The sequence below is a fragment of the Cynoglossus semilaevis genome, chromosome 14, assembly GCF_000523025.1.
Source record: "Cynoglossus semilaevis isolate Cse_v1.0 chromosome 14, Cse_v1.0, whole genome shotgun sequence".
NCBI lineage: Eukaryota > Metazoa > Chordata > Actinopteri > Pleuronectiformes > Cynoglossidae > Cynoglossus > Cynoglossus semilaevis.
The window spans coordinates 19060057-19081423 of record NC_024320.1 but is presented as its reverse complement, the minus strand read 5'-3'; the positions used below and the strand labels follow the sequence as shown (position 1 = coordinate 19081423).

The 21367-nt window shown below is 42.2% G+C and overlaps 1 protein-coding gene across 3 annotated transcripts in view; it reads right to left on the bottom strand.

Annotated features, from left to right (window-relative positions):
• Positions 1-2389: 2389 nt before the first annotated feature.
• Positions 2390-21367, bottom strand: part of lhfpl2a (LHFPL tetraspan subfamily member 2a) — a 35346-nt gene continuing 16368 nt past the window's right edge. For 2 of the 3 annotated variants that reach the window (XM_025062496.1, XM_025062497.1), the window contains 2 exons: positions 10469-11278; positions 2390-3533 (listed from right to left, as the gene is read on the bottom strand). In XM_025062496.1, coding sequence (XP_024918264.1) covers positions 3277-3533; positions 10469-10889 — 678 coding nt within the window. In that variant the 5' untranslated portion in view covers positions 10890-11278 and the 3' untranslated portion in view covers positions 2390-3276. Of the gene's footprint in view, positions 3534-10468; positions 11279-15036; positions 15142-21367 lie in introns of those variants that run through there. The other variant, XM_008325693.2, reaches the window with a different exon arrangement.

Sequence of the window (21367 nt, the reverse complement as noted above, 5' to 3'; positions counted from 1 at the left end):
ACCTCTGACACTTCCTGTGAAAAAAACCCGTGAGAGGCAGAAACTAAGAGCCCCTGGCGGAGAAACAGTCCCAGACTCCAGACTGCAGCACTCGTTGGGTGCCTAATCTGGAAACCATCAAAGCCAGGCTGTTTAGTTCTCAGGGCAGCAGTGCAGCAGAGCAGCCACAGGGGGGTGCCAGAGGCTGTTCTGTTAGTTCAGCCCACATGGGGGAGGAACATCTGGGGAAGGGTGTTAGAACACACACACATACAGCATACCCACATACAGGCCATTGGCAGTCTGTGGGAGAAAGGTCAAATGCTCCCTAATGTAGCTCATGAATTTAAAAATATGAGCACGTGCTAAAAGGTGAATCAATTTTTTCCATTTTCTACCACCTAATCATTTTCAGGTTTACAGCAGGGTGGGGGACTGGAGCCCATCCTAGCAGGCATTATGTTCAATGGTCCATCGCAGGGTCTCATATAAACCATTCACACTTAAAGTCACACCTATGGTTAATTAAGACTAGATTTGTTAAAGTATACTGAAGTACTGGAGAAAACATACAGTATGGAGGACCACCACCAGTGATCGAACTGGTGATCTTCTTGCTGTAAGGCAGTACCTCTCTAATAGTGGGGTGGGCCCCCCTCGGGGGGCACAGTGAGGTGCCGGGGGGTGGGGGTGTGAGAGGCTTCAGATGGAATATGGCACACATATGGATATAGGTGTACCACTGTTGTAATGCATGAATGATAACATGCCTCCAGTCACTAGGTGGCAGTAACTCATACAGTATTTTGTACACAGAAAAAATATCCACGATATTAGGTTCTCAATAGTATTTAAATTCCAGGGCTCGGGGTGGGGGTATAGGGAGGCGTGAAAATATTTTTGTCCCCAAGGGGGGGGGGGGGGACAGAAAATAATTAAGAACCACTGCTGTAAGGCAAGAGCACAAACCACTCCCCGCTGTTTGAGGTCTCTCTTATCCTTTACTGTAATCCATAAGGTGAATAAGGTTCTGCTTAAAGGGTGATTTTTTTTGTAGATCAACACAAAGGTCAGACACATTTAGTCCATTCTTATTTTCTGTCTTGGTTGTATACTTTCTGCATGTGAATCCAGATGTAAAGTGATGTTAGCACAGCTGGATAAATGAATAATGTGGAGCAGTAAATGGTGCAGTTGATTTCAGCCATAGATGGTGGAAAAAGAAAACTCAGATCATCCATCTGAGGTCTCTGGGGCTTCACCTGGAAATATCAAAGCTAGGACAACCAAGAGAGCACATTAGCAACTGTCAAGCTGACAAAAATGAATTTGAACAACACACAAACCTACTCCCAGAGGCCACAGAAACACTGGAAAAGATTACGATAAGACAAAAAACAGGTAAAGTGGGACAAGAAGTATGAGCTAATACTTACAAACAGGAGGACGTCATCAGCATAGCAACGGCAGCTACAAACAAACGTCTAGAGGCAGAAACAGAGTGATGAGTCAGCACAAAAACATGCACATAAAGGCAACACAAAGTCATGAGTACCATTCATACTGCAATACAACTCACACCATTCCATGACCCATACTGTGACAAAAAACAAATCGTCCACAAAGGGACAGATACAAACCCATGCAGATATAAAGAAGAGACACGGAGAAGAATGTTCTTTTAAAAAATGACAAAAATTAACACTTGATTAGCTCCCAGGCCAAAATGAGGTTCAAAATTTACTCTGCAGGGCCCATTCAGTATTGGTGGAATCTAGTTTAATTTGGTAATGTTAATCAAATCTACAAAACAGTCAAAGAAAAATTCTCATATTTGATGTCTGCAGCCATCTAGTGGCATCAACTGATATTACAGTTCACTAGTGTTTGGTGGGCCAGGCTAAAAGCCCAGCGGGCCATACCTGGCCCATGGGCCGTAGTTTCCCCATGTCTCCTCTTCGCAGTATCTGGAGCCTTTACTGCCAGGACAAATTATAACGCTACTTTCTACAGAAAGTTCTAGGTCTAACCTCTGCAGTGGGGCTAAAGAAAAGTCTGCTTTAATTAAGCTGCTGATTGATACAGTGGCAAATAATGGTTCCTGGTACACTCAAGGGATCTGGTTCCTGAAGTTAAAATGCACTCCAGTCAAACTTACCTCATTCCTAATGGACTCTCCACCAGTGATTCTGAGGACGGTGCACACAGAGGGACACACAAGGGGAGTTCAGCACTGCATCTGTGGAAAAACTGATCACTCGCTGGATGGAAAACACACAGACCCCCACCGGAGGCCAAAATGAGTACCAGACTGGACGCTTCACTTGCTGCATCTTCTCCCTCCTCGTAGCCTCCTCTCAGTGGAACTGTCCACTTTAAAAAAAAATAACTGAAACAAAACAAGGCTTTCTTTTTTTCCTCCTAAAATCCTCTTTATTCATTCGGCAGAACACAAAGGAGAACACTTAAGGCTGATACACTATCTATGACTCAACAGGCTCCCTGAAAGGCAGCCGTCACCAATGACATCAATACTGTTCAGTTCATGTCTCTGTGCACGGACTGCAGGAGGTCTACTGAAGGAGGAGCGGGTCAATTCTCTCAGCTGAAACTCCAATCAGTCTTCATGACTTCATTATTTGTTCATGATGCATTCTCGAAAAAAAAATGTTTTTTTCAAAAAATAAAAGAGGACGAACAGAATTGTCCTTGTGCAGTCTGTGAGTCACTGATACATTTCATCAATTTACATTCTGTGAGCTCTGAGGCTGAGCTGACGGCCGTTTGTTCTCTGAGTAGTTTATTCTGACTGTAGTGGTTCTCTCAAATGTGACAAACAGACTGGAGACAACAATAGTTGACTGTGGTGTTTGTTTTTTTTAACGGCAGGAGTGACTCATCAGCCCAGCTCAGATGGAGCCGACCATCATTCTGTGATCATAACTATGTACAAAATATATATAATCACACTTATTTACAGAGTGCATGGCGGCAATCAGAGCCCGACCACGTGGCTACACAATTACATACACTGCACCTCTAGTGGCAGAAAGACAAAATTCCACTTTAAGGAATTAAAAAAAAAAAAAGAAAATGGCACTTTTTAAGTTTTTTACCCACAACAGAACACAAAATGAAGACGAGAGTCAGTTTTAGTGGTAAACAAAGCAGGGCATCGTTTCACAACACGGACTCATGACCAACAGCAGAGGAGCCGCTGTTGTTGGTTTTCAGGCTCTCTCCTCTGGTTTCACTCTTTTCTTCACTTTTACCCACAGGAGTTAAGCATCTTTGGCCTCAGAGGAGGCAGATCAGACTTTTTCCCTCTTCGATCTCCTCCTGGACCTTGTCGCTGGACGTGGCGATCTCAGCCTGTGCAGAGAAGACGGCACAGACGAAGGTGAGGACGGTGCCCCCCATGGCCGTGTAAAAGGCCCAGCCCATGGAGCACAGCCCGGCTCGGTACGGGGCGGCGTCCGGACCACAATACAACTGGACCTTGTCTGAACCCCAACCAGCGGGGTACAACATCAGGCCCAGGATCAGAAACAGACCTACGAGAGACCAAACAGGAAGAAGGAACTCAACTGATGGTAGCTGATTGAAACAGAGCTAATTCACAGCAGCCCTTGGAGACTCTACAGTACACAACTCACCAAACACATGTGCAACGTGGCCTGTGAACCAGTTATATCTGGTTATCTACCAAAATTAAAACAGTCCCTACATAATCCCTGTGAGCTTTAGGTATTCTAACTACATGTGCCTTTACCATAGACAGTAAAAAGGAAATGGATGAAGGTATTTCTTATGCAGGCCTAAGTGCAGAGATAAAAAATCTTTGCATTTTGTCCTGCAGAGATTTTCGTGTTTGTGTCAAGTGTTTGCCCCACGTAAATAAATCTGCTTCTCACAAGTCTTAACTGCTGGTTTGATTCCTTCACAACATTAAGGTTTATCATTCATTCTTCCATTTGTAAATATTGGCTTTACAAATAAATGGATTTAACACAGTGGTCCATCTTGACATCCCAAAAGTCTGGCGACCCCTGTGACCTTTTTTTTTCTCTTTCTAGCATTAGTTTTCGATCATGACTGTGTTGTGAATACTGACTGCCCTGATTAGTACACAAAGTCTGTTTTTTTTAAAATCGTAATTCTAAAAAGAAAAATAATTAGTGGAAAAAATATTTTTATTTGTAATTTTTTTTTATAAATCAATTACTAGCATTTCAGACGACCCCCACCTGAATTCCAGGTGACACCTCACCGGGGTTGCGACCCCAAGTTAAAAACACTTTAACTTGACATAGTAGTTATTACAACAGTTTAGTGTTTGATTGAGAGGGGAAACACACACTCCACCCTGTCTGAGTCGGGGTCAGTAAATAATGACTTCAGCACATTATCCGTGGAGGCGACACACAAAACATTTCCTGTCAGAGTGCCATCCTGGCTTTACGCCACACACAACGATTTCCTGACGACCGTCTGAAATGTGTTCATAGATCATCAAAGCAAAATCATCAATTCAGCAGCTGAGGATCCCAATCTTAGCACATGATCCTGTCAGGTCAGAGCCCAGAGGGGAGAAGAGGAGAACAACAGGAAAAGGTCAGCAAAGGTTGTTTTTTTTTTTTTTTTTTTTTTTCCAATCCCTGCCGTCTCTGGCTGATGAATGGGGGGGCACTTCCTGAGAACAATAACCTACTTTTACTGTCATGCTGACTTGACACAAGTGATTAAAAATAATGATGGTTCTGCAACTGTTACCCGAGTCATCTTGAAACTCGCAGTGGGCAAGAGCACTGGAAAAACACTTGACTGGTTCACCAGTACAAACCCATGATGGGAGCTGAGCACATCCCAGAGTGGAATACAGACTTACAGTTCTCACTGTGTCGGCCTCACCTTCCCATTACATTTTATTACTGAAAAAAAGTCAAAGAGTCGAACTTTTTTTCCTCCTTTGGCTGGGTTTGTGACTTGTTCTCAGCTGCGACTTATACATTAAAATATATAATTTCACACTGGAAAAGAAATGTTTTCACACTGATAGCCGCTAGAGGGCACTCTATGCTTGTGTACCAGAATCTGCTACTACTGTACCACTAAAAATGTACATGTCAGTTATGTTCACACTGAAAGCCGCTAGAGGGCACTGGTGCGACTTATATATGTTTTTCTTCTTCATTATGCATTTTTTTGGCTGGTGTGACTTATACGATTTATAGTCCGTAAAATACAGTAATTTTATTTTACATTAGTGTGTCACCCGGTGGAATGATGGTCGGTGCTAATACCTTACAGCAAGAAAGTCAATGGTTTGACGCTTTTTGTTTTGTATGTGGTAAACATGTTCTCCACAAGGGGTTTTCACCAACAGTCCAAAAACATACGAGCCTAAGGTAATCGTTCACTTTAAATTGACTGTGAATGTGAGCGTTAATGGTGAATGTTTGTGTCTGTATGTGGCCCTGGGAACTCCATCCTTCCCCGATAAAGGGTGAATGAGTAAATATACTACTTGTTTCTGTGGATGAGTAAGTTCCTCAGAAGACGGAAATGTGATCAACCCGGAATTCAGCAAAAACATTTACAATAATAACATCACAGGTTATAAATGAATCAGACTGGCTGTCCCTCGTCCAACTGGTCTGCTCACAGAAAGGAAGTGAGGAGGTGAAACACTGTCCTTTCATTTGTTCCTAATCTGCTCTCCCTCTCTGCCTCTTTCCTCTCTCTCTCTCCTCCCAGTCTCTCGCTCCTGAACCACCCAATATCGTATTAAACAAGGAAATGAAAACTAGGTCATAAATTCTTTCCACATGTTGCTGCACTGCCCTGACGTCCAGACTAGCTTCAGTGATGGACTGAAAGTATGGTTTTAATTCCCCTCCCAACCCCTGCTAGGACCCCCGCATACACACGCACATACACACCAGCACGCACAAACACATGCACAAGCTATTTGGCCGAGAGCTGAGACACTCTAACCTAATAACCCGCTCCACTCCACCCTTTCAACCTCACCATTCCCTCGGCGACGGCACTCATCTCACTTTACTTTCTAACTGTCAATTCTTCTGCATCAATCTATCACTGATCACTGCCTTCGACCAGACAGACACAGAGACCCTCAGAGACCCTCCTATGGCCCCCACTTTCAATCACAGCACAGGAAGTCTACAGTTCACTTTGTTCCAAGGAATCTGGCCTGCCTTCTTCTTTCCAGGAAAAATCAGAAGATGAGCCATGTCTGAAACACACACGAAGGACGAGAGAGAGAGAAAATAGATCTCTTTGCCTTTGTAGGTTACAAGTATCACTGCAAGTTGTGATCAACTCCTGGCTCCGAACTGATCACCGTGGATTAAAACTTGAACAAATGTTCTGACCAAAAGGTAATGCTCCAAAAAATTAGTTTGTAAATTCCTAACGTGGATAACCCTGAACCAGTGATCACCACACCCTTCCTTCAGGGACGGTGAAGTCTGACTGACTGTTTGACAACAGGTCTGAATCCCTTAAGGATCAGTCCCTGTTTTTACCCCTCGTATGCCAAAGAAGTCCCTGAGTCTGACACAAAAAACTGTTTCAGATGGAGACTAATATAAGGAGAAGAATATTTCAAAAATCCAGCTAAGGTGTACAACCTCACTTACTGTTGGTCACTTTTTCACCCTGTGGTTGTTAATCTAATCCTCAGTCTGCTGGTCCTTGGACAAAACCGTGAATTTAATTTTGTGAGCCTGCCTTTAAATTCTTGACATTTTTAAGCTTTAAATTCTAAACTATTGGTGTATCTAGTTTTTTAATGGTGTTTTTGTGTCTTTAGTCAGACTTTCAAAACAGTATATTTGGAGCTTAAAGTGTTGAGACTAGAGTGGTGCAGCGTATATCTGCCAAACTAACCCTGGAAGAAAGTTTAAAGTTTGAAACCGGCTACACCTCGATTCCCAGGCTGCATGAGGAAAAACCTTTACAAATGTCCATGCAGACTTCTACTACTCCTGTAGCAACCTCTGATGAGTAGAGGAGCAGGGAGTGATTCCTCTTCTTATTCTGTAGGAGGATAATGTGTCAACTGATCATGAAAGCTAAATCGTAGCCCTAAAAACACAAAAAGAGCCAAATACTTATCTAAATGTTTTTATAAAAAATGTGAAAATTGAGCAGAAATGATAGAAAGTTGGAACAACTAATTATTGGCCACCGGCACACAAGAGGGCCAATAGGAACCTTTAGAAAAGCCATCAGCCACAGCAGAATCCTAACTATGACCTTTTTGCAGTGAGGCACCACTGGTAACCACTCCTCCATCCTGAGGCCCTGTGTAATTCCACTCTTTAAGAATTAACAATTTCACCATGACACACACCACTAATGACAGCAAACAACCTTAAATAACAGCCTTAAAGTCTAATAACAAACAACTGTGACCATAAGTCAGACGTAAAAAGCTGCATTAGCAGATGTGCTAAAGACTGTGGCAAAAAAAGAAAAGAAAAAGGATTTCCACTGCTTTCTATTTGTTAGTGGACCAGTCACACCCAGCGGAAAAGCCAAATTTCCAGTAAGTCAATAAGTAACTCCGGTTGAGTGAATATCAGTACAAGCTGCCGACTCTTCAGTAACTCCGGTTGAGTGAATATCAGTACGAGCTGCCGACTCTTCAGTTGTGTTACTGGAGGGTTTGAGTTTGTCATGCAGTTCTGCTCACTGTCTATTCCTGTAAAGGTATTGTTTTTGTCCTGCCCTCACTTCCAGTCGGGGTCTCAAACTCACAGCGAGTGGTTAATCCCGTGACGCGGTCGGTGACTCAGGGTTGCAGGGTAACGTTTACAGCAGGTAATAAATTTGTTTGACGGCCAACGCACACCAACTGCAGACAGTTTTACAGCCAGGTTTGTTTTCCACAATGTTGTTCTACTTGACTGAGAACGAGAGAAAATGTTCAGAGAATTCCTTTTTTAGGTAGTCTAAGAAGAAAGTAAGACGCTTTTAGAAGCCTTTCACTATTTGCCAACAGGATACGATGTTTACCAGACTCAGGATCGGTGGAGACGTCTGTTTTAGCCATTTGATTACGTAAGGGGCAGGGAATGGATTAACCTTTAGCTGAAATCTGGAAAAGCACCCAAAACTGCTGCTGCTATCAGCAACTGTGTTCAGAGGGAGCAGAAGAGTCTGATAGTAAACATGACATCAGTGTGTGTGGAGATTAAGTCAGGCCACGTTTGGAGGAACTCCATGTAAATGACCGGAATATTCTTGGCACAGGCTTTGTAACGTTCTTCTCAGACAAAGTCAATCACTTCCCTAAACATCTGCAGTCCGGCTCCAGGTTTCCCATCACCGGAAGCTCAGCACTCGCTGTGGAAATAATGATTAGCAGAAGGACAGTGGTGGTGGAGGAGGAGGAGGACATCAGTGAGAGTGATATTCACAAACAACATTCAACTGGATGTCACACACTGACCCATCTGATCCGTGCCTGTGGTCTAAAGGTCACCAGCCTCCAACTCCAGAAGGAAATTCTCCCACCTCCTGAGCCGTTTGATGCTCTTCTCGCCCCCTTTCCTCTTCCTTTTTTCACATCCTCCCTACAATGCGTTTCCTCACATTTACTACCTCAGACACCATGTCTCTGATGATGGTAAATAATGGACCATGACTCTATAGAACACCTGCCTGTTTGTCCTTTCCTATTTTGTTTTTATGACAAAACGCTGATCCAAACTCAGTAGAGTCTGCACTGTATTTACTGTCCACCAGGTGGCATTTAGGTCATCTTAAATATAATTTTTTTAATTAATAAAAGAGAATATAAAATCATTTACTGATATAATTTCAGTGTTTGTCTCATCTCCTATAAACTGTTCGTTTTTATTACCAGATTGTGAGCGCTCTGGTGTCACAAGTATGAGAAGGACTGACACTTACGACCTAACAGACATGTGACCTCACTGGAAAAACTTCACAATGTATCCATGCAAAAGGAATCGTCCTGTAAAGCTATTTCCTCTATTTATCATTTTTGAATCTTTCTTTTTCTTGTTTCCTGTATGTAAAAGCTCGGGCGCTTTGAGAAAAGTTGAAACCCGAGTCATATTTCTTGTTTTTGGGCACAAATATGAAAAGCAGACTCTGAATAAAACAAGCAATATGAAAAGTAGCATGTGGGCTGATGTGGCAGATTCAATTTACATCACACGAAAAACAATTCCTTAACGCAACACTCTTTAACCAGCTCGCAGATTTAACTGGAGAGGTCTCCAGTTATAAACAGCAAAAAACTTGAAATCACCAGTAAATCTTGACCCCACACGTCACGTGGGTCTGTACAGTGTATCCATCATTTATCATCCTCTGCCTAAATGGCATCAAGCCATGTTGAAGGAGCTTCATGTACAGTCCAGCGTGTCCCTCACTACACGCCCATCTTTTTTTTTCTGTTTTCTGCCGCACCAAATAAACATCTGTGATGGAGGAGAACCATAATCACCAGATACAGAGCTGAAAGCTGCAGTCTGTGGAGAAATAAAAGAGGAGTTTCTGTAATTCTGGTGTCATGGCCTCCTGCCTTCCATAATTCACCAGCGTGAGTCAGAGCGAACCAAGGTTTAGACTCAGACACATAACCATAGTAACAGCATACACACCCTACACACACATGAACTCAGATAAGGGTGCCTGCTTGACTAATTTTATTTTTGGAGCGATTAGGTTTGAGAAAATCTTAAAATGACTAAAACAGAGGAGAGTAAATATTTTGGTTGCTGCAGCACTGAGGTGTGACAGCAGTGACCATGCAACAGTGTTTTCTGAAGCTCAAACTGCTTTGTTTATAGTTCACTCAAGGCTGCAGTGAAAGAAAAAAAACACAATGCAGTCTGTGGGAGTTGTGGCGCTGGTAATAAATGTGTTCAGCTGAAAGCAAAACTGTTCCGTTTACCTTGATAAACGGAGGATACCGCAGAGAAAAAGAAATAGAAACAATGAGCGTTAAATGTCCTGAATTAGATGTGGGGATCCTTTGTTCTTCATGACAACTCAGCAACATTCTTCCCACAAACAACAGCAGTTGCTCAAGGCTGCAGTTAAGGTTTGGTTATATCTAAAAAAAAAAAAAAAAAAAAGAGACGACACCTTAGGCCGTCAACGCCACCTAATCACTGACAGAAGTAACAAACCTTGAACTAAAGAGCCACATCAAAGTACAGTAAAGAACCCAGAAGAGGATGAATGGTCTTTCACCATCCTCTGTGTGAACATAAGAGCAGTATAATCCTGATCTGCTTTTGCTGAATATGAACAATTCAACCTAAATTAGAGGACCTCAGTAGTCTTTAGCAGCTATTTGCCTTCCTGAAGTTTGGACGTTACCTTTTTTTTTCAAAGTGAGATCTTAAAGATCTTAAATGAGCAGATGACTGTCCACAGAGCAGACTCACAGACTACTGTGAAGATGAATTCTATTCCTCACCTGCGATCCCTTGCAGCAGTCCGCACACATTGAAGATGCTCTTCTTCATGATGCTTTGGAAGCACATGGTAAAAACTGAGATGAAAGCCACTGCGCACAACAACAGGATCCCTGCAGCCAGGAAGATGGAGGTGGCCTGCCAGAACCCGCTGGCAATCTCCCCGAAGTGCACGGCGTATGGCCCACACAGGATTCCTCGCTGCAGGTGGGGCAGTTTTATACAGCGGCCGTAGATTCCTAAAGTGGGCCTATAGGCCTCTCCCGCTGTGGTGGCCCCATGGGGGCCAAAGACGGCATCTGGAGTACGGGGGAATCCCACCAGCCAGTCGGTGCTCATGAAGGCGATGAGTTCTCCAAATGCAGCGAGGATACTGAGCAGAGTCCACAGCATGGAGCGGCAGGTGACAATCACATGGCACATGCTGACGGTCAGTGGGGTTTCTCCTCGATCTGATTGGCTGAGGAACGGGCTTGGGTCGGGGCGCTGCCACAGGACCAAGAGCTGAGGTTGCGATCCCGCTGCTGTCAAGTGTGAGCGATCACTTCACAGGGAAGAGGAGGTGACACTGCTGTTCACAGAAGGTTCACGTCAATGATTCACAGTGTGCGCTGCTTCCAGCTCCTCTCAGGTTCTCTTGCTCCTTATCTTGTGTTCGGCGTCTTTCGTCACAGCTGTTCCGCCTTCTCCCTGAGGTCAACTTCCTCCTGTCACTCTGCTGTTCTAACTCTTATTCTTGTTTCTTTTTGACGTCTACATTATACTGGAGTTCCGCTCCCTGAGCCAGCCTGCTGGCGTCACATCAGACACACCTAGGAGATAGAACAGAGTCAGAATCAGAACTGCATTAGCTTTAATGTCACTTGTAAAAAGTAACAGCATCCACAGACAAAGTCCCAACAGGATTTCTTTCCTATACAGCACTGTGGAAAACTGTGTGTAGGAGGAAGAGAAACTGGGAGGGGGGGGTGACAGCTAATGAGTTGTTTGAGAACGTGTTCCTTTGAAGTGGGCCTCTTCACTTTTCACTGTGTTTATGTTTCAAGAAACTGTAAACAGGCCACATGGTTCAAGAATTTCCCAATACTTCTTCATTTATTAAGTTTTGCACAAGAATAAGACATAAATTAACACAATGTTTACACGTGTGTGTGTGTGTGTGTGTTCACACAAGTGTAAAATCTATGTGGGAAGAGCAGAGGGAGAAAATGGATACAGACAGAGGGAAAAACAAGCTGGAGGCGTCTCATCAAGCAGCCCACACAGCTGACCTGGGGTCAGCCAACGGTTGATAACACAAGGTCCGCCAGAGTGACATCACTACTGATAACTCTTTCCTTCTGTGACACCACATGGAGGAAATGGTGTTTTATTATTTTCTGACACTACAAACAAAGGGAGTTATAAAAACTAGGCTTTAATAATGTAGACATCTTTAATGGCATTTTCTGTCCACATGAAAACCAAAGACAGTACAGCACAGCTGATGAGATGAATATATACATAAATATATAGATATAGATATATCCTCATGTCATCCTGTAATACAGATCACAGAAACTGCTACCCTTTTGGAAATAGCAGTAAATATCAGCAGATATATATGACTCCTCTCAGCTCCTCTCAGTATATCTTAAATGACCACAGACTAGGTCACTCTGAGGTTGGGCCTGAGCCACATGTGGCCCACAGGCCGATATTTGAACGAGCCGGTTCTAGATCATGCTTTTGCTCACAGTCAAGCAAACAGAGGCACGAGACACAGCATAGTTTGTCCTCAACTGGATGCACTGAGACGTTTTCTTTGTAAGCTGGCAGGACAAGTTACAGAAAAACAAAACAAAAAAAGAGTAATACAGGCAAAATGCATTTGAATGTACAGCACCTCAAGTGGCTCTCAAGAGCATGTCTACTGGAAGAATTCTGAAAACCTGCAAAAAAAACAAAAAACGCATGCAGGTTTTAAATACAGCTGAGGACCAAAGCTGACAGTTGTTTCTTTTCTCTGTGCCTTTTTTTCTGCACTGGTTTCCGTACTGTCTCCAGGGTGTCTGCAGTTCATTCTCTGACTAGTCTTCAGGGTTGCAGCAGAAGCGGCGAGGAGGCCATTGTTGACACGTGTGCCGTCTACACAGCATCAGCTCCAGTGCTCTCTTACAGCAATGGGTGGGAGCCACCATCGTCCTTTGTGGTCAGATTCCAGCCAGTGAGGCTCAGTTTATGAGTAAGAGCATTACACAAACTTTGATCTTTGTCATCCCACTGAGATATCAACAACTGTTCTCCTTCTCACACCCCCTCTTCATCTTTTCCAATGGAGAAACTGACCAAGACCATGTGGTCTCCTACAGGGTGGTTGCGTATGTGAGAGGATGTTTGGACCGTTGTAGCTATGATGAGATCATCAGAACAGTCCTGGGCAGCCGCCTCTCTAGATTTGGACCAAAATTAATTTTATGAATCACGGGCCGTTTCATTGCCTCACCATGAACAGATGCAGGAGCAGATGCAGACACACATTTACAGACTGTGAGCTTTTCCATTCCTCTCACACAAAGACCGTTGATGTTGGGGGGGTGGGGCGGGGGGGTCCCTGAGGTCCCTTGACAAGACTGATGTTTGACGTTAGGGTTTAAGACAAACGGCTTTGCAGGCACGAAGCATGGGCAGTCCAAAGTTTTAAGGTCAAACATTTGCTGGCACGTTTGGAAAGACTAATTCCTCACTGACAGGAATATTGTTGCGGCTCAGACAATTCAAACCACATGGGGTGGTGTGGAGCTTTGAAGGCCTCCATACTTAACCTTTCACCTTGCTTCGCTCCAGTCTGTTCGCATCACGTGCCAGTTGGTTGCACAGTTCATCACAGTGTGTCTTCCAGTTTTAAATGTGTGTCATGAGATCTTAAACACGTCTGGACACGTCTGCTTCTACGATTGTACCTGGTATTCGTCACAACAAATGTCCAGACGTCTGCACGCTGTTCTCAGATGAACACATTCGATCCGTTACCATGAACAAAGAAGACAGCTTCCCAAGACAGAGTTAAGCATGCCATCTGAAAGTGTGAAGCCTGCGATAGATTTAAGGCCTTCGTTATGCTCCCAGAGTAACCAGGAGGAGGGTGCGGGGGGATAAGGGGCAGGGTTGGGGGGTCTGAGGATTATTTGAGTCTCAGTTTACATACACATCAGAGTTTACGGCCTTCAGTTTGCATCCACCCCCCCCCCTGCGCCTTTTAACTCTAATCTCCTGTGTCTACACACACACATACTGGATCCCCTGCCACCACACACATGCCCCACCCTAATGGTGCAATTAGAAAAATGAGTGGATTACCAAAGGTAGTTTCTTTAACAGGATGTTCAACAAAAGGTAGATTAGGATTAGACTTTTTATATGAAAACATCATTAAAAATTAGTTTAGAAACAATTACAAAATCTGTCCCTGAAATGAAGACTAGATCACAATAACCACCCATGCAATTTCTGACCAAAACTGGATTAGAACTTTATGATTTACTCTGAACAAGCAGTCTGATGACAATCTGTCATCTGGAAAGCATTACTACTAACAAAATTCAGGACATCACTCGTAATTGCAGTCAAAACAAAATGGAACATCGGATATATTTTCCAGTGTAATCAATGTCACACCTTCATTAAGATATGGTCGTATAAACCACCAATAGGCTAATTTAACTGTCAGCCAGCTGCAGCGTACACCTTCTGTTTAAAGCTTCCAATCAGCCCCTCTGTTATCACAGCAACAAAACAGCAGGAAGTGCCTTTCCACGCTGCTGCTGACAGGAAACAATCTACATATCTATAGACATGCCATGAGGGGAGCTACATGTCACCATAGAGACTTTGTTCAAGGGATTTAAGAGAAGCCGACACTGTGAGGAAAACACGGTGAGTAAGTCCAACGTGTACTCTTCACCACAGTATCAACAGCAATCAGAATCTGCCTTACAGTTAAACAAAATCAGTGACGGTCTGTTTCAGGATGCTGTTCTGATCCTTGATGTCCCAACAGTAGTAACTGACTAAAGTGAGGATTTATTTGAATTAGAAGGTTCAGCGCTTTGAAGAGAAAATACAGGAAATTGTCAGTCACAAAGAACCTCAAACAGCAGTTCACCATCACTTTCCTGGACTTCTCTCACATCAAAGTAAACCATATGACAGGGGGGGAAAAACTACAGTAGAACCAGAAGTCAATGACAAATGAATCACCTCAAGCTGAAGATATTGAACCTTTTTTGGTCTCATACCCAATGTCTTTGGTCTAAGATTATTTACCCATTTTGTCCTTACCTTAGGAAAATTGTAGACTTTGCCAAAAATGGTCATTAATAACAAAAGAGTTGGCGATCAGATTTTCTCCATCAAAAAAACCTGTCTTCTCACACACATCTGCAGCACTACACAGAGGTACATTTTTATAACATTACCCCAGTCAAGAACACAGCTGATAATGCTCGACTTCAACAACGCGTCATAAAACAGTGTTGCAGTCAGTTAGAAGAAATCAAGGCAAGTGATAGGAATGAGACGCCGGTCCAACCTGTCTCCATTGGCCAGAGGATAGTCCAGCTCTCTTGGAGATGTGTCTTGTCTGTTCCGACTCTGCTCCACTGCTCCCAAAATCACTAATGCTTCTTTCAGGCACTGCCTCACAGACCCTCCCCACAGGCCCGCCCCCTGGTCTGCCACTTTCTCCTCTCATTGGCCAGGCCTACAGTGAAGCAACACCCCTTTAGAGGGTCCACATGGTGGCCAGATTTCAACACTGAATGTGGGTTACAATAACATGAACTACATAAAGCTGCAGAGGGTTTCTCTAACTCCTCCCACTCCCATCTTTTCTCTCTTTGACTTTTTTTTTTTTTTTGCAAATTCTCATTCTGTTTTTGTGTCTCTCTGCAATCTCTCAACCAGATAAGGCCAAGACTGTACCACTTTTCATCTGGCACAACAACCAATCACAACTGGAAACAAATACTGGAGAAACTCCTCAGTGTGTTTTAGTTTATATTGTGTACTTTGCTAGATTTATTGATTTATTTCGGTATTTGAAAAACAGAGTAACTGAACTTTACTGAAAGGAGAAGATTTCAGCTTATTAAATATGCTAATAAGCGTTCATGTTGCCTACCCTACCTTTATAGAGTTGCTCTTTTACAGGCATCTCTAATACAGTCTGCTTTCTTAATCACTTTTTTATGACGAACACTGTGATCAGTAGGAGTGACTCTGGTGAATAACATTTAATTGACTTAGTATTTACTGAAATTACGTGACAGTTAGATGGATATTTAAAAGGTTTTGGTAATGCGTTCCTGTTGGTAAGCTGAGGTACTGCACTAGCACACGGAGGTCATATTGGTATGTCCACTGCTTCAAGTGCATCTTTGTATTCTTAAGTAGTATGTCAAGTATATTTTTTACTAGAAGAGAGTAGAGTAGAGTAGAAGGGATTTGACAGTCGCTGGATTTATCATCTATCATCTTGTGGTTTGTCAGGAATTGCACATTTACACAGCTTTATATTGCCTAACATGTATGTAGTTTGGTCATCTTGAACTCAGGGACAATAAGTTCCAAACTTAGAAATTGCGTGCACATTTCACTAGTGAGTCTAAGTGGCTGAAAAATAGAAAACAGCTCTGGCTATAATCTTGTATATTTATATGGAAATAAAGAGAGAGAGATTTCTTGAACAATATTCACAATCATAATGTTAATTGTATTTCTGTATAAATTGTATATAGATGCAAGCATGGACCCTCAATGGTCACACTGTTAAGGAAACTGTACTGCATCAGTCGGAGCTGAAGTGCTAAAGCTGCTCTTTCCTTGGCGATCAAAGAGACGACGTGACTGTTTAGAGAAATTCAGGCCCACAGACTGTTAACTGACACAGTTACACAATAGAATGAAGCTCACATGTGGTTTTGAACATCCAGCTGGAATTTATACATTTGAATCTATAGCCAATGTTTCATATATCTATTTACATCACAGATTAAAAACACATTTTCAAACTTTAGATACCGTGTGAACAGTCGAAGGGTCCAGAGAATCCTAAATATTTGGTCTACATGAGTTCAGTTCAGAGTTACAAGTAGGCCACATGAAATGTACTTTACGATACTATAAAACTTTATAGTTTTGTCATTTACTCACAGATAAACAACAAACATCTGACTGCCATAATTAACGGCTGTATGAATAACTTGAGAACTGACTGATAGGGTAGATATTTCACTGTCTGATACAGTACCGTACTGTTCCTGGTGTTTGAGTGTCTGAGTACTGCTTACAACAGCACTGGCTGCAATCAGCCAACACTGAAGTCAGCTACAGCATTTGTCTGGCTTTGTGTTCGCTCACAAATGACTACCATATGAAGACAGAAAAAACAAAAAATGAGTTGACTCAAACAGGAAGAGAAGCCAATAGGTTGGCCAGGCTCTTAAACACAGTGTGGAAGGCCTGAGGAAGAGGCCGCTCTTATCAGTTTGAATGGAGGTTAGGCCACAGCAGCTCAAAAATAGATCCTTTTAACAGGGATGAATGTTCCAGAACTAATAAAACCTCTCTGCTGACCCATTTCTAATAAACCCCAGTGACTCCCTTACTTCCTGTTGCACTGAATGGATGGAAAGAAGTAGAACGAGAAAGTTCAGAGCCACACAGACTCTCCCTAAAATGTCTAGGATATCACTTAAATATCTTTTTGTGATACAAAACAACTGATTGTTCCCTGCCTTCCATGGAAATGCAGCACAGCAGAGATTGTTATTTTAATCCAGCAAATAAACAAATAATACAAGAGTGAGCTGACATTGATGTGCTCATAATGGCAGACGCCAAACTCATACATTCATTACCGTTCTGCTCTTGTGGTTTGTGGTTCACGAGGGGCTGAACTGACAACACCGTCTGTGTCTCATGGACCACAGCTAAAAACAACTAAAACCTCCATTATCATCATCTAATACCAGACACATGCTCTTTTCAAGGTCGTAAGACATTAAGTGACCCATAATGAAAACATGACTGGTGTTTATTGGCATGTCTCCAAGGTGTCCTGAAAGGCTTTGACAAGTGATGTCAATATTTCTTTAATAATATTGTAAAATTAAAATAGATCTTTTTTTCATTTTACGCTCATACGTTTTCATCATACCTTTACATATATACATTAGATACTCAGTAGAACCACGACTGAACAAATGGCAGTCAGGTGGATGGACATCGTAGATGTGAGTTCTGTGTATGGAGAACTCATTTTCAGTAATCAGATCCAGAATAAGTGTATTGATCCCGAGAGGGAAATTGTTGAATACAGGATTTGAAACAGTACTTGCTGGCTCTAAACTTAAGAGCTAATAAACTTAAGTAATGGTCATCAATATGAAAAAAACAAAACCTCCTGTGTACAGACTAACTTTGGATACATTGAAACAGAAAAGAGAAACTGACGAAGAATTTGTTTTGCATTATCGTACAGATGGAAAAGCCTGTGGCAGCTCCTACAGTTAAATAAAGATGCTGCCGGAGATTTCTCCTGGCAGCCTTGGGAGCACCGACACAGTGCAGACCTCCACATCAAAGAGTGGAGGATCAGAGAGAACAGAGCAGAGACGGATCATCGGCAGTCCTGATCCCAGCAGCTCATCTGCACACGTACACATCAGGCCCATGTTGGGTAAAGTCATCCTTCACACAGATTCAGCAGAGCTTTGGGAAGAGACTAGTTGTAGCCTGACGCTCATTCATCATTCCCTGTCAGACTGATCAATAGTATCTTGTAGATCTGAGGAAAGTGGATGAGTGGAACAACCAGGGTTCACATCTGATCTGGATCAGACAACAGTTTACCCAAATAAAGTGCAGTGGTCTGTTTAGCAACAACATTTGTAACAATGAAATCAGCAGGTATGTCTACTATCTCTTCTTTATGGAATCATTAACAGACATTATCTCTTGTTTTCCATTCCAAATTGATTAACTCACTTTGTAGACAACACTATTACAAAAGACAATGAATGTTCAAAGAGCTCTGGTTATTCTTCTCCTTTTGTTTACATCTCAACTCGACACATCTACTGATAATTTAGAATTTCAAGGGACATTTTTGAATATTTTGGAGGTTGTTTGACTTGAAAACCTCTTCTCAGGTGACCAGTAATTTTTTTTTACATTAAGATATTGGTCAGTTAAAATGTAATTTGAGAACCTGGAACCAGTCAAAACAAAGAATGGAGTAACACGTTTTTGATTTGCAAATGGATGGATGAAAAAAACAAAGTAAAATTGCAAAAATTAATTAAAATCTAATTAAAATTAAAACAGCCGTCTCTAAGAAATGGTATTAAGACAACGTTAATCAATTTTTATCTACATGTGCCCAGAATCTAAACAAAGCCTGCACATGTTGCATTATATCAGTCACACTGAAAACACTTTTTTTTTTATTTTGAGAAGAGACGTGGCAGTGACAGAGTGATGTGTGGAAAAGGAGTGCTTAAGAAATTTCCTCAAGAGGAAAATAAAGCATTCTGCTTGCTGTGTGGTAAAAGTCAACCATATCACATGACACTAACTGCTACAAAACTGAGCCAATAGTTGTCTAGACAGGAGTGGTATCTAATATCAGGTAGTAACATATGGATGTAAAGAGTATACCCTTCCCATTTTTATCTTTGAAATATGTCTGGCATTTCTCTACACCCGCAAAGAAGGACGTGCTACATGGTGTCTAAAAGCAGATCTGAAGTGACATATGGATATCGAGGAGTCTCCGCTGCTATACGTTTGCTGCTCTGTGCAATCCGAGAAGTCTGAGTCTTAACCTCAATGCCACAGAGGGAGAAGCTCTGACCATCTGGCTACTTACTCCACATCTGGCCTCACGACCATGAAGCCACAGCTCGATGGGTGTAGGTCCCATCAACGGTCACATGAAGGCATGTGTTTAACCTCTGGTGGAGAAAGGGCTGCTTCAACTACAAGGTAGAGCTATACAGGGATTGCACTAATAGGTCAGAAATAGCTGTGGTACATAAGAAACCTTCAACACTTTGTGATTGTTGGGTTTAATCTGCTGCAGCTAAAAAAACTGACCTGCCACATAATAGGTTAAACAGAATGTGATAGGATGATGCAGAAAAGTCCACCTTTCAGACATGTTACATATTTGTAATTAATAGTATCATCCATCGTCACAAACACATCATTGCTCATTCATAATAAAATTGCCAAAACAATATGAATCAAACGTCTGCATGATTGTTAGCATTGGTGTTTGCAAGAAGCCCCCATGTCACTGCCTCATTTTCCCCTATAAATAAGGAACCACATTGTCTGTTGTAGTGCCATGTGTTATGAAGCGGGTGAGCTGTTACAGCAATATTATTTTTTAAGTAACAATTATTATATTTCTTTACAGTACTTGCCCACCAGGTATAAGGAATGAATAATATGACAAACACAACAACCATGCGTACCTGTTAGTCTTCAGGCAATACCACTGACAGCTCTTATAAATGACTGTCCTTCAGAACTGTCCTTCAGACATGCAGATCTGTACCCACATAAGACAGAAAGATGAAAAAAGACTAAAGGTGTAAAAGTGTCTATAAAGCATGTCATTTATTGAAAGTAAAAGACACACAAGCTAATCTTTACTGACACCCACAACAAGTTCTTCATGTATCTGACATTGATCTGGTCATTTAATATGGCAGCTGAGGTCAAGAGATAGATAAATAATCCCAGTGAGGTCGTGCCTTGTCATCTCTACCCATTATTCTCTTGCTGACATTGGTTTTAGTTTACCATATCTTTGTGAAGGTACTTCATCCCTGCTTCGTTCTTGTGAATTTATGAACTTTCAACATAAACACAAGGATATAGGATAGGTGAGACAATCCCAACACTGAGCTTTGTGGGTGCAGCGGGGTGGGAGCGTGGGAAAGAGGGAGAAAGGGGGATGGAAAAACTGGTGTAAAGAATCAAGTGAGGACAACATCTTAGAGATGTGGTCAGCAGGGGATACACCTGTAAGAGGTGTGGGCCCACCTGTAAACCACAAAGACGGAGTCCACCGAGTTCAACAGAGAGCAAAAGTTAAAGGAGCCGTAGAGAAGCATGACAAGTGGTAAAGAAAACAGGTTAACAACCGCGGGAGTCTTTTTAAGTCCAAATATATAACACAAACACAGCTTAGCAGTGCACACATGAGCACATGTGGACCTAAGCATGCAAAAACATGCACACCTCTATTTGATCCCAGTGTGAGTGGTCAGCCACTTCCCCCTGGAAACATCTGTTTATACAATCTGACTGACTGGGTGTCAGTCTGGTTTAGGTGGAGCAGGAGTTACCTCAGTACGATGGACAGAAGTAAATCCACAGCTGTACTTTTGTGAAGAAAGGTGGAGGTCAACAAATCTTAATCTACTAATTTCAACCAAAAACCCCAGAGATTTCCACAGAATATATCAACTCTTCTAATGGACACCAATAAAGTACGGCTGGCAGTGGATGTTAGGACTGTAAACATCATACATGGAGTAAAGCATGAATAACCGAATCTAATAGTAAGGAGCTAATAGTAAGTTAGCATTTAGTACCAAGACCAAAGTTAGAATGTTTCGTGGCTACGTTGCCAACTACTATAACTTTATTAAGAAAGTCTTGTTCCATCATTCCAATGTACAGCGTTAAAATAGAGCAGACGAATCCGCTGTTATGTGGTTCAGTTTTAGAAAGCAGATCGCTACTAGCTAGCATAGCACCTACCAAACGCTAGTTCAAACTAATTAATAAAGTAGCAATGACTGGCTGAGATATTTAAACTGTAAACTTAATACATACTTTGTTAT